The 18,106-nt window shown below is 42.9% G+C and overlaps 1 protein-coding gene across 3 annotated transcripts in view; it reads right to left on the bottom strand.

The window, feature by feature from the left end:
- The window catches only part of gba2 (glucosidase, beta (bile acid) 2), a 94,796-nt gene that overhangs the window by 62,618 nt on the left and 14,072 nt on the right, over positions 1 to 18,106 (bottom strand). For all 3 annotated transcript variants that reach the window (XM_070868400.1, XM_070868401.1, XM_070868402.1), the window contains exon 5: positions 15,535 to 15,774. In XM_070868400.1, coding sequence (XP_070724501.1) covers positions 15,535 to 15,774 — 240 coding nt within the window. The remainder of the gene's footprint in view (positions 1 to 15,534; positions 15,775 to 18,106) is intronic.

The following is an 18,106-nucleotide window of genomic DNA, read 5'->3' as shown; positions in this document are numbered from 1 at the left end:
AAAAGGCTATGGACCAAGAGCTGGAAAGTGGGATTAGGCTGGATAGCTTTGTCAACAAGCACAGACACGATGGGTCAAATGGCCTCCTTCTGTGCTGTAAATTTCTATAATTTATGACTATTTTACCCTTCATACCCACGTAGTTTGCTTTGTTTAGATTTAAGACCCTAGTTTTGCACTTAACTAAATCACACTCAAACTCAATATAAACTTTTGTGATATTGTGATCACTCTTTCCCAGAGGCTCTTTTACTACAAGGTTATTACTTAACCATGTCTCATTGCACAATATTAGATCTAAAATAGCCTGTTCCCTCATTGGATCCTCAACCGACTGATCGAGAAACTATCGAATGCATTCCATGAACTTGTCCTCCACACTATTACTGCAAAATTTGGTTTGCCCGCTCTATATAAAAATTGAAGTCCCCCATGATTACTGTATTGCTCTTGTTACATGCACCTCTAATTTGCTGATTTATACTGTTCCTGTCACTACAACTACTGTTAGGGGGCCTATAAACTACACACACCAGTTTTCTGCCCCTTACCTATCTGGCAAGAGTATTTATTATCCAATAGAAGTCATCTTTCATACACTACTGGAGTTAAGCCAAACCTGGATAATTATGTGGGGAAATCAACTAAATAGCAATATCCCTTGAAAACAGACATCAAGACATTTTGCACATTCATTAGCACTATAAAGATGTGACTGCTTTTAACAGTGTAAATGTATTTAAAGCCTTTGGTTTTGACTGGATGATAACAGTGCCCGTGAATACGGGCGCAGTAGAGTAGTGATTATGTTACTAGACTAGTAATCAAGAAGCCTGGATTAATGTACCAGAGAACCATGGCAGTTTGAGAATTTGAATTCAGTTTTTTTAAATCTGGAAATAAAAAGTCATAAAAACCCAACTGATTCACTAATGTCCTTTGGGGATGGAAATCTGCCATCCTTACCGGGTCTGGCCTATACATGACTACAGTCCAACAAAGCGATTGACACTTAACTGCTCTGAAATGGCCTAGCAAGCCACACAGTGGTATCAAACTGCTACAGGCCCACCATTAATCTCTCAGGGCAACTAGGGATGGGAAATAAATGCTGACCTTGCCAGCAACATCCTAAGGATGATTTTCTTTTTAAACTTGCAATCAGTGTATAACAGTTGATGAAGAAGGCAATACTAACTGGATGAAGGAATAGAGAGCTGTATATCCAAGTTTGCTGATGGCACTAAATTAGGTGATACAGTAAATAGTGAAGATGGGAGCTGAAAGTTGCAAAGGAACATTTATCGAGTAAGTGAGTGGACAAAACTGTGGTAGATGGAGTTCATTGTAGAAAAGAGAGAGGGGATCCGCTTTGGACCCAAGAAAGATAAATCAGGAAACTTTCTAAATGGCAAGAAGCTAGGATGAGCAGAAAGATTTATGGGTCCAAGTAAAGAAACCACTAAAAGCTAGTGGACAGATCAGTAATTTCAAAGGCTAATGGAATGTTGGGTTTCATCCCAAGAGGACTGCAATACAAAGGGGTGGAAGTTTTGTTACAGCTTTACAAAGCTCAGCTTAGGCCCCATCGTGGGTACTGCATTCAGTTCTGGGCATCGTACTTCAGGAAGGATATATTGGCCTTGGAGGGAGTGCAGTGCAGATTCACCAGAATGATAGTGGAACTAAAAGGGCTAAGGACAAGTTACATAGACTAGGCTTGTAATTCTTTGAATATAGAAGATTAAGGTGTTTATTTATCTAATTGAGGTGTTTAAGCTGATTAAAGGAGTGGAGAGAAACTATTTATGCTGATGTGTGATCCATAAAAAGGGGCCATAACCTTAAAATTAGAGCTCGGCCAATTAGGGTGATGTCAGAAAGAACTTCACAAAGTATAGTGGAAATCTGTAACCCCCCCACCCCCAACCAAAAAAGGCTGTTGAGACGGTCAATTGAGAAATTAAAAACTGATAGATAAAAAATCAATCAAGGGTATTAAGGATTATGGAACCAAGGAGGATAGATGGAGTTAAGATACAGATCAGCCATGATCTAATTGAATGGTAGGACAGGCTTGAGGGGGCTGAATGGCCTACTCTTGTTCCTAGAGATGAAATGTTAATCAGAACAACAGCTAAATCAACATTAATGCTGCGTTTTATAACAAAACTTCATGTTACCAAAATACATTAGAAGAAATAAACAGACCAAACAGTAGCTGTCAAAAAAATGCAAGAGTGGAGAATATCGTTCTAGCTGCAGGGAAGAAAAAATGAACTGCTTATCTAATGAGAACAAGGCTTTTAATACTATGGAGTAAGGGGGAGGGACTATATGAATCAAGGCTGTGATGTCACCCAACATTGAAGCAGAAAGAAATGACATACGCGCTGTTTTCCCAGAACTGAAACCAGTCTAAGTCCTATGGCTAATATGTAATTTCTTTCATTGAAGCACTTTAAATTTAGCCCATTTCTTAAGATGTCAGACATTGGTTCCTTTAATCATGAAAATCATTTTAAGATCACTAAACCATCTTTTGATTTTCCATTTTTCAGATTACTCCCCAACATAAAATGTACTTACAAGCAACTTGGAACCATAAAAATATCATCCTTATCTTATCAGACCCATAATGTAACACAAGATCCCCTAAGCAACAAAAAACAAAGATCAAAGAATAAAAAAGGAGGGAGAGAGAAAACAGGGAATTATGGACCGGTCAGCCTGACATCGGTAGTGGGTAAAATAATGGAACCAATTGTTAAGGATGTCATAGCAGCACATTTGGAAAGAGGCGACATGATAGGTCCAAGTCAGCATGGATTTGTGAAAGGGAAATCATGCTTGACAAATCTTCTGGAATTTTTTGAGGATGTTTCCAGTAGAGTGGACAAGGGAGAACCAGTTGATGTGGTGTATTTGGACTTTCAGAAGGCTTTCGACAAGGCCCCACACAAGAGATTAATGTGCAAAGTTAAAGCACATGGGATTGGGGGTAGTGTGCTGACATGGATTGAGAACTGGTTGGCAGACAGGAAGCAAAGAGGAGGAGTAAATGGGTACTTTTCAGAATGGCAGGCAGTGACTAGTGGGGTACCGCAAGGTTCTGTGCTGGGGCCCCAGCTCTTTACATTGTACATTAATGATTTAGACGAGGGGATTAAATGTAGTATCTCCAAATTTGCAGATGACACTAAGTTGGGTGGCAGTGTGAGCTGCGAGGAGGATGCTATGAGGCTGCAGTGACTTGGATAGGTTAGGCGAGTGGGCAAATGCATGGCAGATGAAGTATAATGTGGATAAATGTGAGGTTATCCACTTTGGTGGTAAAAACAGAGAGACAGACTATTATCTGAATGGTGACAGATTAGGAAAAGGAGAGGTGCAACGAGACCTGGGTGTCATGGTACATCAGTCATTCAAGGCTGGCATGCAGGTACAGCAGGCAGTTAAGAAAGCAAATGGCATGTTGGTCTTCATAGCGAGGGGATTGGAGTACAGGGGCAGGGAGGTGTTACTGCAGTTGTACCTGCCACCCAACTTAGTGTCATCCGCAAATTTGGAGATACTACATTTAATCCCCTCGTCTAAATCATTAATGTACAATGTAAACAGTTGGGGCCCCAGCACAGAACCTTGCGGTACCCCACTAGTCACTGCCTGCCATTCTGAAAAGTACCCATTTACTCCCACTCTTTGCTTCCTGTCTGACAACCAGTTCTCAATCCACGTCAGCACACTACCCCCAATCCCATGTGCTCTAACTTTGCACATTAATCTCTTGTGTGGGACCTTGTCGAAAGCCTTCTGAAATCCAAATACAGCACTTCCACTGGTTCTCCCTTGTCCACTCTCCTAGAAACATCCTCAAAAAATTTCAGAAGATTTGTCAAGCATGATTTCCCTTTCACAAATCCATGCTGACTTGGACCTATCATGTCACCTCTTTCCAAATGCGCTGCTATGACATCCTTAATAATTGATTCCATCATTTTACCCACTACCGATGTCAGGCTGACCGGTCTATAATTCCCTGTTTTCTCTCTCTCTCCCTCCTTTTTTTTATTAAAAAAGTGGGGTTACATTGGCTACCCTCCACTCCATAGGAACTGATCCAGAGTCTATGGAATGTTGGAAAATGACTGTCAATGCATCCGCTATTTCCAAGGCTATCCAAGGCCATCTCCTTAAGTACTCTGGGATGCAGACCATCAGGCCCTGGGGATTTATCGGCCTTCAATCCCATCAATTTTCCCAACACAATTTCCCGACTAATAAGGATTTCCCTCAGTTCTTCCTTCTTACTAGACCCTCTGACCCCTTTTATATCCGGAAGGTTGTTTGTGTCCTCCTTAGTGAATACCGAACCAAAGTACTTGTTCAATTGGTCTGCCATTTCTTTGTTCCCCGTTATGACTTCCCCTGATTCTGACTGCAGGGGACCTACGTTTGTCTTTACTAACCTTTTTCTCTTTACATATCTATAGAAGCTTATGCAGTCCGTTTCAATGTTCCCTGCAAGCTTCCTCTCTTGCTCTATTTTCCCTGTCCTAATCAAACCCTTTGTCCTCCTCTGCTGAGTTCTAAATTTCTCCCAGTCCCTGGGTTCGCTGCTATTTCTGGCCAATTTGTATGCCACTTCCTTGGCTTTAATACGATCCCTGATTTCCCTTGATAGCCACGGTTGAGCCAACTTCCCTTTTTTATTTTTACCCCAGACAGGGATGCACAATTGTTGTAGTTCATCCATGCGGTCTTTAAATGTCTGCCATTGCCCATCCACTGTCAACCCCTTAAGTATCATTTGCCAATCTATCCTAGCCAATTCATGCCTCATACCTTCAAAGTTACCCTCCTTTAAGTTCTGGACCATGGTCTCTGAATTAACTGTTTCATTCTCCATCCTAATGTAGAATTCCACCATATTATGGTCACTCTTCCCCAAGGGCCCTCGCACAACGAGATTGCTAATTAATCCTCTCATTACACAACACCCAGTCTAAGATGGCTTCCCCCCTAGTTGGTTCCTCGACATATTGGTCTAGAAAACCATCCCTTATGCACTCCAGGAAATCCTCCTCCACCGTATTGCTTCCAGTTTGGTTAGCCCAATCTATATGCATATTAAAGTCACCCATGATAACTGCTGCACCTTTATTGCATGCACCCCTAATTTCCTGTTTGATGCCCTCCCCAACATCACTACTACTGTTTGGAGGTCTGTACCCAACACCCACTAATGTTTTTTGCCCTTTGGTATTCTGCAGCTCTACCAATATAGATTCCACATCATCCAAGCTAATGTCCTTCCTAACTATTACATTAATCTCCTCTTTAACCAGCAATGCTATCTCACCTCCTTTTTCTTTTATTCTATCCTTCCTGAATGTTGAATACCCTTGGTTGTTGAGTTCCCAGCCCTGATCATCCTGGAGCCACGTCTCTGTAATCCCAATCACATCATATCTGTTAACATCTATTTGCACAGTTAATTCATCCACCTTATTATGGATACTCCTTGCATTAAGACACAAAGCCTTCAGGCTTGTTTTTTTAATACCCTTTGTCCTTTTAGAATTATGTAGTGTGGCCCTTTTTGTTTCTTGCTTGTGTTTACTCGGCCTTCCACTATTGCTTTTTACCTTTCTACCATCTGTTTCTGACTCCATATTACTTTGCCTTGTCTCGCTGCCATCCCCCTGCCATATTAGTTTAAACACTCCTCAGTCCTCATCTCAGTCCTAAATGGCTTACCCTTGGACTGTGACCCCTGGCTCTGGACTTTCCGAACATCAGGAACATTCTTCCTGCATCTAACCTGTTAAATCTCGTCAGAATGTTACATCTTTCCATGAGATCCCCTCTCATTCTTCTAAATTCCAGTGAATACAAGTCTAGTCAATCCAGTCTTTCATATGTCAGTCCTGCCATCCCAGGAATCAGTCTGGTGAACATTCACTGCATTCCCTCAATAGCAAGAATGTCCTTCCTCAGATTAGGAGACCAAAACTACACAATATTCAAGGTGCGGCCTCACCAAGGCCCTGTACAACTGCAACAAGACCTCCCTGCTCCTATACTCAAATCTTCTCGCTATGAAGGCCAACATGCCATTTGCCTTCTTCACCGCCTGCTATACCGGCATGCTAAATTTCAATGACTGATGTACCATGACAACCAGGAGTCATTGCACCTCCCCTTTTCCTAATCTGTCACCATTCAAATAATATTCTGCCTGTTTTTGCCACCAGTGGATAACCTCACATTTATCTACATTATACTGCATCTGCTATGCTTTTCCCACTCACCTAACCTGTCCAAGTCACCCTGCAGCCTCTTAGCATCCTCCTCACAGCTCACACTGCCACCCAGCTTAGTGTCATCTTCAAACTTGGAGATATTACATTCAATTCCTTTGTCTAAATTAATATATATTGTAAATAGCTGGGGTCCCAGCACTGAACCTTGCTGTACCCCACTAGTCACTGCCAGTCCTTCTGAACAGGACCAGTTTATTCCTACTCTTTGCTTCCTGTCTGCCAACTAGTTCTCTATCCACGTCAATACATTACCCCCAATACCATGTGCCTTAATTTTGCACACTAATCTCTTGTGTGGGACCTTATCAAAAGCCGTTTGAAAGTCCAAATACACCACATCCACTGGTTCTCCTTTGTCCACTCTACTAGTTACATCCTCAGAAAATTCTAGAAGATTTGTCAAGCACGATTTCCCTTTCATAAATCCATGCTGACTTGGACCGATCCTGTCACTGCTTTCCAAATACGCTATTACGTCTTTAATAATGGATTCCCTACTACCAATGTCAGGCGAACCGGTCTATAATTCCCCGTTTTCTCTCTCCCTCCTTTTTTAAAAAAGTGGGGTTACATTAGCTACCCTCCAATCCATAGGAACTGATCCAGAGTCTATGGAATGTTGGGAAATGACCGCCAATGCATCCACTATTTCTAGGGCCACTTAAGTACTCTGAGATGCAGACTATCAGGCCCCGGGGATTTATCGGCCTTCAATCCCATCAATTTCCCGAACACAATTTCCTGACGAATAAGGATTTCCCTCAGTTCCTCCTTCTCGTTAGATCTTCGATCCTCTAGTATTTCCGGAAGGTTATTTGTGTCTTCCTTAGTGAAGACAGAACCAAAGTATTTGTTCAATTGGTCTGCCATTTCTTTGTTCCCCCATTATAAATGCACCTGAATCCGACTGCAAAGGACCTACGTTTGTCTTCCCTAATATTTTTCTCTTCACATATCTATAGAAGCTTTTGCAATCAGTTGTTATGTTCCCAGCAAGCTTCCTCTCATACTCTATTTCCCCCTCCTAATGAAACCCTTTGTTCTCCTCTGCTGAATTCTAAATTTCTCAGTCCTCAGGTTTCCTGCTTTTTCTGGCCAACTTATATGCCTCTTCCTTGGATTTAACACACTCCCTACTTTCTTTTGTTAGCCACCTTCCCCGTTTTATTTTTATGCCAGACAGGGATGTACAATTGTTGAAGTTCATTCATCTTTAAATGTTTGCCATTGCCTATCCACCATCAACCCTTTAAGCATCATTCGCCAGTCTATCCTAGCCAATTCACGTCTCATACCATCGAAGTTATCTTTCTTTAAGTTCAGGACCCTAGTCTCTGAATTAACTGTATCACTCTCCATCTTAATGAAGAATTCTACTATTTCATGGTCACTCTTCCCCAAGGGGTCTCGCACAACAACATTGCTAATTAATCCCGTTGATGCTTGAAAGGAGCAGGAGGCATAGAAGGCAAGTGCCGCAGTCACCTTCATCTCAACAGACAGTGCAGTCCTATTGCCACTGGTAGGCTGTAGGTCTGCCTTTATGAGCTGGCATATCTCAGAAACCACCTCTTTTCAGAAGCACGGCCTTCTAATGCTCTCTGCTCCAGAGAGCTGCAGGTATGAGTGCTGTTGCCTGTAAACTCATGGGGGGGGGGGAGGGGGGGGGTTTAAGGCCGCCTCCCCATACGTCTGTGACCTCTTCGATTATGCTCAAAATGATCAATAAGCCTTCTTTCAGCTCGACGCTGTATAAATACAGCAGCCAGGAATAATAGCCCCCATTTTTTTTTAAATGTCCTTCAAAACGAACTATAAACTCAAATAAAACATCAGTGTAAAACGCAGCCTTCTCCAAATCCTTTTACGCAGTGAACTTGTGCTCTGTTTTCAAGCTGCCGGATTCGAATGGTTTTTGCTGGCTGGTTCCCAGGCAGACGGTAAATCAGTCGATATCGCCGAATTCTTTGCCCGGGGCGACAGCGCAGTGTTGCATGCCGATTGAAGTCATCCAAATGCTGAAAACACGGGCGGGCACTAACTTTTAGCGCTGTCGCAAAACCACTGCCGAAATTTCTGTCCGGGCGCAAAATATCGTGCAACTTGTTTAGCGCCAAAAAAGTAGTCGTTTTTGCACTTCAAACCAGGCGAAAAACTGGTCGCAAACCTGTCAAAAATCTAGCCCTTAACATTTAATGGTGTCCTTAACAGAAATATTATCTCAAAAGCACAAGTTTGTTAGTTTCACTGATTACCGGCTATTTGGTAGGGATCCACAGCATAATCAGTTTCAGAACAGTGAATGACTGACTGCAACTTCTGGATTTCGCTGAAGCTGTGGTCAGTTTCAGAGAGGTAATGACCAATGTTCCCTGCAAGGTGCGCGGCCACGCACTGTTCCAGGGAACCTGCACAGCTGGCTTGCCTGCATTTCAATGTAAAAACAGTTCACACACGGTATTTTGAATGGCCTACGCAGTCCCTTAAAGGGGCCACGGAGGGCCAAAAAAAGTTACAGGGAGCATCAGTAATGACGACAAGCACTGACAGTTTGCCGTAATTACCCACCCCAAACTCCGAGCCTATACATTTCTTCTCTACTGTTCATGAAACTGCCCGCAGTAGAAATAGTGATGTTTTATCAACATTCAATTCAGAACCCTGGTTAGCGTTTTTCGTAACTGGACACATGACAAAGGTGAGCTTGCGTCACTGAGTGACTTTAAAAAAGGAATTCTGGACAAACTAACATCCACGTTGAAGATTCAAAAATGTTACAGCTTGAAGTTTTAAATATGCTTGATCATTTTTCCATGCAAGCGCACATGAATGTATTGCACCAGTGGTATTTAACTGTATTTAGTTGAGCAACAGAGAATGCAAGAGAAAGGATACCATAGATTTTACAACACCAGGACATGGTCATTCAGTACATCGTCTGTGCTGCCTCTTTGCTAGAGCAATCCAAAACTAATCTCACTGCCACATGCTCTCACCATCGCCCTGAATCATCTGCTTCACTATTTATCCAATGTTCCCTTAAAAGGTTACATTAGTCTCTGCTCAAAAAACTCCTGGCAAAACATTTCATGCTCCTAAAACTTTTTGCAAAGGAATTTTTCCAAACCTCTCCCAACTCTCAATGACTATTTAAATTAACGACCCCCATGTTATTGATTCCCAAACTAGAGAAGAACATAAGAACATAAGAAATAGGATCAGGAGTAGTCCATACGGCCCCTCGAGCCTGCTCCGTCATTCAATAAGATCATGGCTGATCTGATCATGGACTCAGCTCCACTCCCCCGCCCACTCCCCATAACCCCTTATCGCTTCAGAAAGTCTATTTGTGTCTTAAATTTATTCAATGTCCCAGCTTCCACAATTCTCCGAGGCAGCAAATTCCACAGATTTACAAACCTCAGAAGAAATTCCTCCTCATTTCTGTTTTAATTGGGCGGCCCCTTATTTGAAGATCATGCCCTCTAGTTCTAGTCTTCCCCCATCAGTGGAAATATCCCCTCTGCATCCACCTCATCAAGCCCCTTCATAATCATATACGTGTCGATAAGATCATCTCTCATTCTTCTGTACTCCAATGAGTAGAGGCCCAACCTACTCAACCTTTCCTCATACGTCAACCCCCTCATCCCCAGAATCAACCTAGTGAACTTTCTCTGAGCAAGTATCCTTTCGTAAACCAAAACTGCATGCAGTATTCTAGGTGTGGCCTCACCAATACCCTGTATAGCTGCTTTTATAGTCCATCCCATTTGCAATAAACATAGAAACATAGAAAATAGGTGCGGGAGCAGGCCATTCGGCCTTTCGAGCCTGCACCACCATTCAATATCAGAACCCCACTCCTGCCTTCTCTCCATACCCCCTGATCCCTTTAGCCGTAAGGGCCACATTTAATTCCCTTTTGAATATGTCCAACGAACTGGACACAACATTCTGTGGCAGAGAATTCCACAGGTTCACAACTCTCTGGGTGAAAAAGATCCTCCTCATTTCAGTCCTATATGGCTTACCCCTTATCTTTAGACTGTGACCCCTGGTTCTGGACTTCCCCAACATCAGGAACATTCTACCTGCATCTAACCTGTCCAGTCCCATCAGAATTTTACATGTTTCGAGAAGATCCCCTCTCATTCTTCTAAATTCCAGTGAGTATAAGCCTAGCCGATCCAGTCTTTCCTCATATGTCAGTCCTGCCATCCCGGGAATCAGTCTGGTGAACCTTCGCTGCACTCCCTCAATAGCAAGCACATCCTTCCTCAGATTAGGAGACCAAAACTGCACACTATACTGAAGGTGTGGTCTCCCCAAGACCCTGTACAACTGCAGTAAGACCTCCCTGCTCCTATGCTCAAATCCCCTCGCTATAAAGGCCCGCATGCCATAGAAACATAGAAACTAGGTGCAGGAGTAGGCCATTCGGCCCTTCTAGCCTGCACCGCCATTCAATGAGTTCATGGCTGAACATGCAACTTCAGTACCCCATTCCTGCTTTCTCACCATACCCCTCGATTCCCCTAGTAGTAAGGACTTCATCTAACTCCTTTTTGAATATATTTAGTGAATTGGCCTCAACAACTTTCTGTGGTAGAGAATTCCACAGGTTCACCACTCTCTGGGTGAAGAAATTCCTCCTCATCTCAGTCCTAAATGGCTTCCCCCTTATCCTTAGACTGTGTCCCCTGGTTCTGGACTTCCCCAACATTGGGAACACTCTTCCTGCATCTAACCTGTCTAACCCCGTCAGAATTTTAAACGTTTCTATGAGGTCCCCTCTCATTCTTCTGAACTCCAGTGAATACAAGCCCAGTTGATCCAGTCTTTCTTGATAGGTCAGTCCTGCCATCCCGGGAATCAGTCTGGTGAACCTTCGCTGCACTCCCTCAATAGCAAGAATGTCCTTCCTCAGGTTAGGAGACCAAAACTGTACACAATACTCCAGGTGTGGCCTCACCAAGGCCCTGTACAATTGTAGCAACACCTCCCTGCCCCTGTACTCAAATCCCCTCGCTATGAAGGCCAACATGCCATTTGCTTTCTTAACCGCCTGCTGTACCTGCATGCCAACCTTCAATGACTGATGTACCATGACACCCAGGTCTCTTTGCACCTCCCCTTTTCCTAATCTGTCACCATTCAGATAATAGTCTGTCTCTCTGTTTTTACCACCAAAGTGGATAACCTCACATTTATCCACATTATACTTCATCTGCCATGCATTTGCCCACTCACCTAACCTATCCAAGTCGCTCTGCAGCCTCATAGCATCCTCCTCGCAGCTCACGCTGCCACCCAACTTAGTGTCATCCGCAAATTTGGAGATACTACATTTAATCCCCTCGTCTAAATCATTAATGTACAGTGTAAACAGCTGGGGCCCCAGCACAGAACCTTGCGGTACCCCACCAGTCACTGCCTGCCATTCTGAAAAGTCCCCATTTACTCCTACTCTCTGCTTCCTGTCTGACAACCAGTTCTCAATCCATGTCAGCACACTACCCCCAATCCCATGTGCTTTAACTTTGCACATTAATCTCTTGTGTGGGACCTTGTCAAAAGCCTTCTGAAAGTCCAAATATACCACATCAACTGGTTCTCCCTTGTCCACTCTACTGGAAACATCCTAAAAAAATTCCAGAAGATTTGTCAAGCATGATTTCCCTTTCACAAATCCATGCTGACTTGGACCTATCATATTACCTCTTTCCAAATGCACTGCTATGACATCCTTAATAACTGATTCCATCATTTTACCCACTACCGATGTCAGGCTGACCGGTCTATAATTCCGTTTTCTCTCTCCCTCCTTTTTTTAAAAAGTGGGGTTACATTGGCTACCCTCCACTCCATAGGAACTGATCCAGAGTCAATGGAATGTTGGAAAATGACTGTCAATGCATCCACTATTTCCAAGGCCACCTCCTTAAGTACTCTGGGATGCAGTCCATCAGGCCCTGGGGATTTATCGGCCTTCAATCCCATCAATTTCCCCAACACAATTTCCCGACTAATAAGGATTTCCCTCAGTTCCTCCTCCTTACTAGACCTTCCGACCCCTTTTATATCCGGAAGGTTGTTTGTGTCCTCCTCAGTGAATACCGAACCAAAGTACTTGTTCAATTGGTCCGCCATTTCTTTGTTCCCCGTTATGACTTCCCTTGATTCTGATTGCAGGGGACCTACGTTTGTCTTTACTAACCTTTTGCTTTCTTTACTGCCTGCTGTACCTGCACGCCTACCTTCAATGACTGATGTACCATGAACCCAGGTCTCTTTGCACCTCCCCTTTTCCTAATCTGTCACCATTCAGATAATAATCTGCCTTCCTGTTTTTGCCACCAAAGTGAATAACCTCACATTTATCTACATTATAATGCATTTGCCCATTCACCTAACCTGTCCAAGTCCCCCTGCAGCCTCTTAGCATCCTCCTCGCAGCTCGCACTGCCACCCAGCTTAGTACCATCTGCAAACTTGGGAGGTTTTACCTTCATCTAAATCATTAATGTATATTGTAAATAGCTGGGGTCCCAGCACTGAACCCTGTGGCACCCTACTAGCCACTGCCTGCCATTCTGAAAAGGACCTATTTATTCCCACTCTTTGCTTCCTGTCTGCCAACTAGTTCTCTATCCACGTCAATACATTACCCCCAATACCATGTGCCTTAATTTTGCACACTAATCTCGTGAGGGACCTTGTCAAAAGCCTTTTGACAGTCCAAATACACTGGTTCTCCCTTATCCACTCTACTAATTATATCCTCAAAAAACTCTAGATGTGTCAAGCATGATTTCCGTTTCGCAAATCCATGCCGACTTGGACCGATCCAGTCACTGCTTTCCAGATGTGCTATTCCATCTTTAATAATTGATTCCAGTATTTTCCCCACCGATGTCAGGCTAACCGGTCTATAATTCCCTGTATTCTCTCTCCCTCCTTTTTTTAAAAAGTGGGATTACATTAGCTACCCTCCAATCCATAGGAACTGATCCAGAGTCCATGGAAGGTTGTAAAATGACCACCAATGCACCTATTTCTAGGGCCACTTCCTTAAGTACTCTGGGTTGCAGATTATCAGGCACTGGGGAGTTATTGGCAGTAAGTCCCTTCAATTTCCCCAACACCATTTCCTGACTGACAAGGATTTCCCTCAGTTCCCCCTTCTAGCTAGACACTCGGTCCCCTAGTGTTTTCAGGAGATTATTCGTGTCTTTCTTCGTGAAGACAGAACCAAAGTACTTGTTCAATTTGTCTGCCATTTCCTTGTTCCCATTATGAATTCACCTGATTCTGACCGAATTTTGCTTTTCCAAAACGTCCTGCTACTGCTTCTTTAATAAATGGACTCTAACATTTTCCCAACCACAGATGTTAGGCTAACTGGTCTATAGTTTCCTGCTTTTTGTATGCCTCCTTTTTTTAAAAATAGAGGCGTTACATTTCCAGTTTTCTAATCTGTTGGGACCTCCCCAGAATCCAGGGAATTTTGGTCAATTACAACTAATGCATTCACAATCCCTGCTGCTACTTCTCTTAAGACCCTAGGATGCACGCCATCAGGTCCAGGAGATTTATCTGCCTTTAGTCCAATTATCTTACTGAGTACCATCTCCTTAGTGATTGTGATAAGTTCCTCCACCCCTATAGCCCCTTGACTATCCACTGTCAGGATATTGTTAGTGTTCTCTACCGTAAAGACTGATACAAAATATTTATTCAGAGTTTCTGCCATCTCCATGTTCCCCATCACTAATTCCCCGGTCTCGTCCTCTAAGGGGCCAACATTTACTTTAGCCACTCTATCCTTTTTATATACCTATAGAAACCTCTTGCTATCTGTTTTTATATTTTGTGCTAGTTTACTTTCATAGTCTATCTTCCCTTTCTTAATCATTTTTTGAGTCATTCTTTGCTGGCTTTTAAAAGCTTCCCAGTCTTCTGTCCTCCCACTAGTTTTGGCCACTTTGTATGCCCGTGTTTTTAATTGGATACCGTCCGTTATTTCTTTAGTTAGCCACGGATGGCTATCTTTTCTCTTACACCCTTTCCTCCTCACTGGAATATATTTTTCTTGAGAGTTGTGAAATATCTCCTTAAATGTATGCCACTGTTCATCAACCGTCCTACACTTTTTATCTATTTTCCCAGTCCACTTTAGCCAACTCTGCCCTCATACCTTCATAGTCTCCTTTATTTAAGCTTAGTACGCTGGTTAGAGATCCAACTTTCTCATCCTCCATCTGGATTTGAAATTCAATCATGCTATGATCACTCATTCCAAGGGGATCCTTTACTAGGAGATTGTTTATTAATCCTGTCTCATTACACCGGACCAGATCTAAGATAGCCTGCCCCCCGGTTGGTTCCGTTACATACTGCTCGAGGAACCCGTTCCTTATGCACTCTATGAACTCCTCCTCAAGGCTACCCAGACCAATTTGATTTGTCCAATCAATATGGAGGTTAAAATCACCCATGATTATTGCTGTTCCCTTTTTACAAGAAAAATATATTCCAGTGAGGAGGAAAGGGTGCAAGAGAAAAGAGAACCATCCATGGCTAACTAAAGAAATGAAGGATGGTATCCAATTTAAAAACAAGGGCATACAAAGTGGCCAAGAGGTCAGCCAGACCAAAATGGCAGAATCATTTAGTAATAAAGAACTATAAAGAGAAAGACTTGGGTTTATATAGTGTCTTTCATGACATCAGAATGGTCCAAAACATTTTACAGCCAATGAATTACTTTTGAAGTGTAGTCACTGTTGTAATGTAGGATAGGCAGCAGCCAATTTGTGCATAGCAAGTTCCCACAAACAGCAATGAGATAATGAAGAATCTGTTTTTTTTTTTAGTGATGTTGATTGAAGGATAAATATTGGTCAGGACATCCGGGATAACTCCCCTGCTCTTCTTCTAAATAGTGCCCCGAGATCTTTTATGAGAGAGGGCAGACGGGGCCTCAAGTTTTTCAACATCTCATTCGAAAGACAGCACCTCCAACAGTGCAGAACTCTGTCAGCCTAGATTTTTGTGCTCAAGTCTCTGGTTTAAGACTTGAACCCACAACCTACTGACTCAGCGCGATAGTGCTTCAACTAAGCCAAGGCTGACATAAAAAAGATTGTTCTATGGCTCTAAAATTATACTGAATTCTGGAAAAGCAACTCTGTAACTCACTCACCTTATGGATGGCTGAAATTGCCATTGTATAGTCATTTACAGGTGCAGCATGATGCAACAACACTCCTGAAATGTGGTCCTCCTCTTTATCCAAATGAAATGGTTCATTCCAGTGTCCCCCTTTCTGATCAGCCTTAGATCCAGTACCATTCCTCAGAGTAAACATTAGCGAAACCTCGAGGTTGTCTTCATTTTGGTTTTCAATTTCCCATACAAAGACCGCAACTGGCAGACTAGTGTCCTGAAAGGCAAGGGATATTAAGGTTAAATCCATTCCACATGTATTTAGCTGAGAAGGCAAAACAAAGTATTAAAAGTTCATAGCTTACTATTCAAAATGCAATTTCATTTGACAGCAAAACAGTAATGTCAGAAGAGATAGAATAGGATTATGCAGCATGATACAAAACAGTGAAGAAAGATAGGGTTGAAGTTACAGTAAGAAAAGCAGAATATCACACCAAAACATTTCAGGCACTGGGTTCCAGTGTTACACAGGAAGAGGAATAAGAAACAGGTAAGTCAAAGAAACTTACTGGCACCAAGGGAGGTGGGTGGTGGTAGGGGGGGCTGGAGAACACAAGGGTGAAAAATGATTGCAGTAGGGTACTCAATGGTGCAATTTATGAATAATTCCCTTTGTAGTAATAAAGTAGTGAGAATCTGCCTGGACTAGTCCCAAGCAGAGGAATTGGAAGCAGTATTTAATAACGTAGGTATTGAACAGTCAAAGGACTTGAAAACAGGGTTTAGTCATATTAGGAGAAAAATAATCAACACATCAAGGGCACCCACCCCCTGGACACATTGGAATCTTGAAGTATCAGGGTGAGACTCAGATCATGGGAAATATGAGAAACGTATAGCACAGAAGGAGGCCTTTTGGCCAGTCGTGCCTGTGCTAGCTTTGAAAGAGCAGGTGTGCTAAGTCCCACACCCATGCTTTTTGTCCATAACCCTATACGTGCCTCATCCTCAATGACCTATCTAACTCACTTTTAAAATTATTTATGGATCAGTATCCACCACCTTTTCAGGTAGTGTTACAGATCTCAACTGAGTAAAAACATTTCTTCTCATCAGCTCACTAGATCTTCTGCCCATGATTTTAAATCTATTACCTCTCGTTCTTGATCCACTCGCCAGAAGGAATAATTCTTCTCTATACACTCCATCAAAACCTCATAGAAACATAGAAACATAGAAAATAGGTGCAGGAGCCTTCTAGCCTGCACCGCCATTCAATGAGTTCATGGCTGAACATGCAACTTCAGTACCCCATTCCTGCTTTCTCACCATACCCCTTGATTCCCCTAGTAGTAAGGACTTCATCTAACTCCTTTTTGAATATATTTAGTGAATTGGCCTCAACAACTTTCTGTGGTAGAGAATTCCACAGGTTCACCACTCTCTGGGTGAAGAAGTTTCTCCTCATCTCAGTCCTAAATGGCTTACCCCTTATCCTCAGACTGTGACCCCTGGTTCTGGACTTCCCCAACATTGGGAACATTCTTCCTGCATCTAACCTGTCTAAACCTGTCAGAATTTTAAACGTTTCTATGAGATCCCCTCTCATTCTTCTGAACTCCAGTGAATACAAGCCCAGTTGATCCAGTCTTTCTTGATAGGTCAGTCCCGCCATCCCGGGAATCAGTCTGGTGAACCTTCGCTGCACTCCCTCAATAGCAAGAATGTCCTTCCTCAGGTTAGGAGACCAAAACTGTACACAATACTCCAGGTGTGGCCTCACCAAGGCCCTGTACAATTGTAGCAACATCTCCCTGCCCCTGTACTCAAATACCCTTGCTATGAAGGCCAACATGCCATTTGCTTTCTTAACCGCCTGCTGTACCTGCATGCCAACCTTCAATGACTGATGTACCATGACACCAAGGTCTCTTTGCACCTCCCCTTTTCCTAATCTGTCACCATTCAGATAATAGTCTGTCTCTGTTTTTACCACCAAAGTGGATAACCTCACATTTATCCACATTATACTTCATCTGCCATGCATTTGCCCAATCACCTAACCTATCCAAGTCACTCTGCAGCCTCATAGCATCCTCCTCGCAGCTCACACTGCCACCCAACTTAGTGTCATCCTCAAATTTGGAGATACTACTCATCATCGTGAAAACCTCTATTAGGTCACCTCTTAACCTTCTTTGTTCCAAGGAGGAGAATAGTCCTAACTTTTCCAACCTCTCTTCAAAACTAAAAGGACATCATATGTATGTCAAAATTTTTTTTTAAATCTTCAGTGGCACTAAGATATCCCTGGGATCAATTAGCATTGAACTTTGCACTGTTGAGGCCTGTTAAGCTCAGTTGTAGATGCCAGTTCATTCGATATATTCAAGAGGGAGTTAGATATGGCTCTTACGACTAAAGGGATCAAGGGGTATGGAGAGAAAGCAGGAAAGGGGTACTGACGTGAATGATCAGCCATGATCTTATTGAATGGTGGTGCAGGCTCGAAGGGCCGAATGGCCTATATTTCTATGTGCCTAGCTTACAGCCCACACCCCACCATAGGCAATTCGGCCCATAGAGTAGAGCCTGGTCTCCAGTCG

The sequence above is a fragment of the Pristiophorus japonicus genome, chromosome 2 (assembly GCF_044704955.1).
Source record: "Pristiophorus japonicus isolate sPriJap1 chromosome 2, sPriJap1.hap1, whole genome shotgun sequence".
Taxonomy (NCBI): domain Eukaryota; kingdom Metazoa; phylum Chordata; class Chondrichthyes; family Pristiophoridae; genus Pristiophorus; species Pristiophorus japonicus.
The sequence above is the reverse complement of the archived record's forward strand: the minus strand, read 5'-3'. Positions and strand labels throughout refer to the sequence as shown.